The sequence below is a fragment of the Montipora foliosa genome, chromosome 6, assembly GCF_036669935.1.
Source record: "Montipora foliosa isolate CH-2021 chromosome 6, ASM3666993v2, whole genome shotgun sequence".
NCBI classification, from domain to species: Eukaryota; Metazoa; Cnidaria; class Anthozoa; order Scleractinia; family Acroporidae; genus Montipora; species Montipora foliosa.
The window spans coordinates 26,790,932-26,793,431 of NC_090874.1; the positions used below are offsets into that span (position 1 = coordinate 26,790,932).

The window sequence follows — 2,500 nt, forward strand, 5'->3', positions numbered from 1 at the left end:
AGATGTTGCCGTTCATTGCCTACATGTACATGTACATTGTACAGCACTGTAGGATACTTTTTTTTTATCGATCATAGTTACAGTACCGCTCAAAAGTAAGTTACCAGTCTCGTCTCGTTTCTCGTGAGACGGGAGTCTCATTTTAAGAGACGAGACTCTCCTCTCGAGAAATGAGACACTCGTGTCTATTGACGAGACTCTCGGCTCACAAGAATCACTGAAGCTGCAAGACTGGGATAAATTTTGATAAAAATCTGATGGCCGCATGAAAGTTTGCAAATTTAAGCGACAAAAGGACGCTCTTGTCAAGCATGAAACAAGAATCAAAATTACAATACTGTTAAAACTAGCCTGCGTGGCAGGCCGTAGAAAGGAGCGCCGGAGTGTTGGGAGGGAGGCCGGAGGGATGGCCTGCAAGGACACTGTTGTTTTCTTCATTCCGCCTCCTAATTAAATATGCAAAATCCACTCAACTGTGGAATGTCTGGCTGTTAAAATTATCCAATCAGAATCACGCTGCTTTTTTGGCGGCAAATTCTGTATCTGTTTCTGGTTTCTGTATTTCTTGTTTTCATTTTTTGTGCGAGAAAATGAAATAATTTGAATATCTTTGGAGGATGGAAAAAGGGAAAAGAGGCCGGCCCAAAAAAGAAAACAATTGTAACGATGTTTGTAGAGTTTGCCAGGCGAATCTGAAGGTGACATATGGGAACTGTGTGGCGAAATCGTGTGTAAATATATTTAAACTGTCGGCGAGAAAAGAAATATTCAAAGTTTTTTTGAGCGAATCTCTGAAGAACGTTGGGATAACAGTGATTGCTTCTCACAACGAGTCGCAAGTGGCCTGCAATGCCTGTTATCGGAAGATCAAGAACTTGTGTGAACTTTTCCCATTCATAACTACACGTTTAGCGCAGAAGAGAGAAGAAAAGGAGAATTCCGAAGGTGCGAAGAGAAAATTACTCGACGTTTTGTCGCCTGCAGCATGCAGCAGTCCTCCTAATCGAAAAAGTGTAAAAACTAATTCTCCTGAAACAAAAAGAAACGAAAAAGTAATGGAAGCGTCCAATGTGAATTTGATTTTCTAGAATAAATATAAGGCAAATAGAATTCACAATAGGTTGATTGGAATTCTCCTCAAACAAAAGATTGTTATGTGCAGCAAAGACATTTTTCAGAATTTATAAAAACAGCTGAAAATTAAAATATACAATCCCTCACCTTAAACCGGTCCATGTTTCAACTGTATGCAACTCATCCACAACACAAGCCACTAAACTGCTACTGAAAGTGGTGTCTTTCTTCAGTGATTGAAGAAGTCGCTTATCTGTGGCACTTTCCGCTGATGCATAGACAACATTAAAATTCCCTCCTTCGATGTCTTCCAAATTACCTAGCTTCTGAGCCAAATTACAAGCAGTCAAATTCATGGCTTCGACTTCCATAACCTGTTCGTTAATGATACTGACAAGAGGCGTTATGACTAACAAAGAAGCATAATTTCCTGCTCTTTTCGCAAGCAACACAAGAAGCTGAAAAATTAGACTCTTTCCATAGCCTGTTGGTAAAACGGCTAAAAGATCCTTTTTCTCAAACAAATGTCTGATCACCGTCTTTTGCTCTGCTTTTAGCATGAATTTGATTCCATTTTCTTCCAAAGATCGTATTGTTCAGCAACAGTTCAAATTGAGTAATGTTCCATGTTTTTACTGTGGTGGCGTTGTAAACAGATCTCTGTGAAATTGTAGAATGATCAGATGACTAAATCACAGTATGAAATAAAGCGAATTCGGATAGTTTGTGTTTTTGCTATGATTCATTAAATTAATACTATGAGCAGCCCAACTTCAATAGTGTCAACATGAGGGTGATCACTGTTCAATCTCCCATCCAAGCGCTAACTCCATCCAACAGGGCTTAACTTCAGTGGACCAACGGGAATCAACGGGTTTTCCCTTGGGCTCCATTGGGGGTGTCATAAAAACTCAGACCTCAGACCCCCGAAAAAGTCACAAAGTCAGACCCCCTGGTGTACTGAAAACTCAGACCCGCGAAAAACTCAGATCCTTGACCTGTGTATCAAAAACTCGGATCCCCATGTGTCTCAAAAACTCAGAACCTGTTATTCTACATGTATGTGTAATTTTCGTGACTTCATGCCATTGTGTAGTACACTGTACATGTACAGTTAAGATATATTCTGTTATATGTCAATGATGGCTACATGTAGCCTCATTGTCAAGCATTTGTACACATTTGGCCATGACAACGTCATGCAACAGCGGCCAGATATTCTTAAAATGAAAAATTAACCCGCAATAGCCTTCAATAGCATGAAGGCAGTGTTCAACAAACGTTGATAATAATATCTCCCTGCAAAATTTCGTAAATGCATGTACATGTATTTCAATCCAAACATGTACATTGTATTTCAATCTACTGTAAATACGGTCCAAGACCCTGTCTCAGCAACGTTCAGATTGGTAGTGAGTGTATAGAG

General features: G+C 39.7%; 2 protein-coding genes across 3 annotated transcripts in view; one reads left to right on the forward strand and one right to left on the reverse strand.

Annotated features, from left to right (window-relative positions):
* The window catches only part of LOC138007053 (nuclear pore complex protein Nup107-like), a 68,986-nt gene that overhangs the window by 1,511 nt on the left and 64,975 nt on the right, over positions 1-2,500 (forward strand). The window lies entirely within an intron of this gene.
* LOC138005307 (putative ATP-dependent DNA helicase Q1) lies at positions 1,218-1,634 on the reverse strand. Its single transcript, XM_068851557.1, has one exon. The coding sequence runs from the start codon at positions 1,632-1,634 to the stop codon at positions 1,218-1,220; it is 417 nt and encodes a 138-aa protein (XP_068707658.1).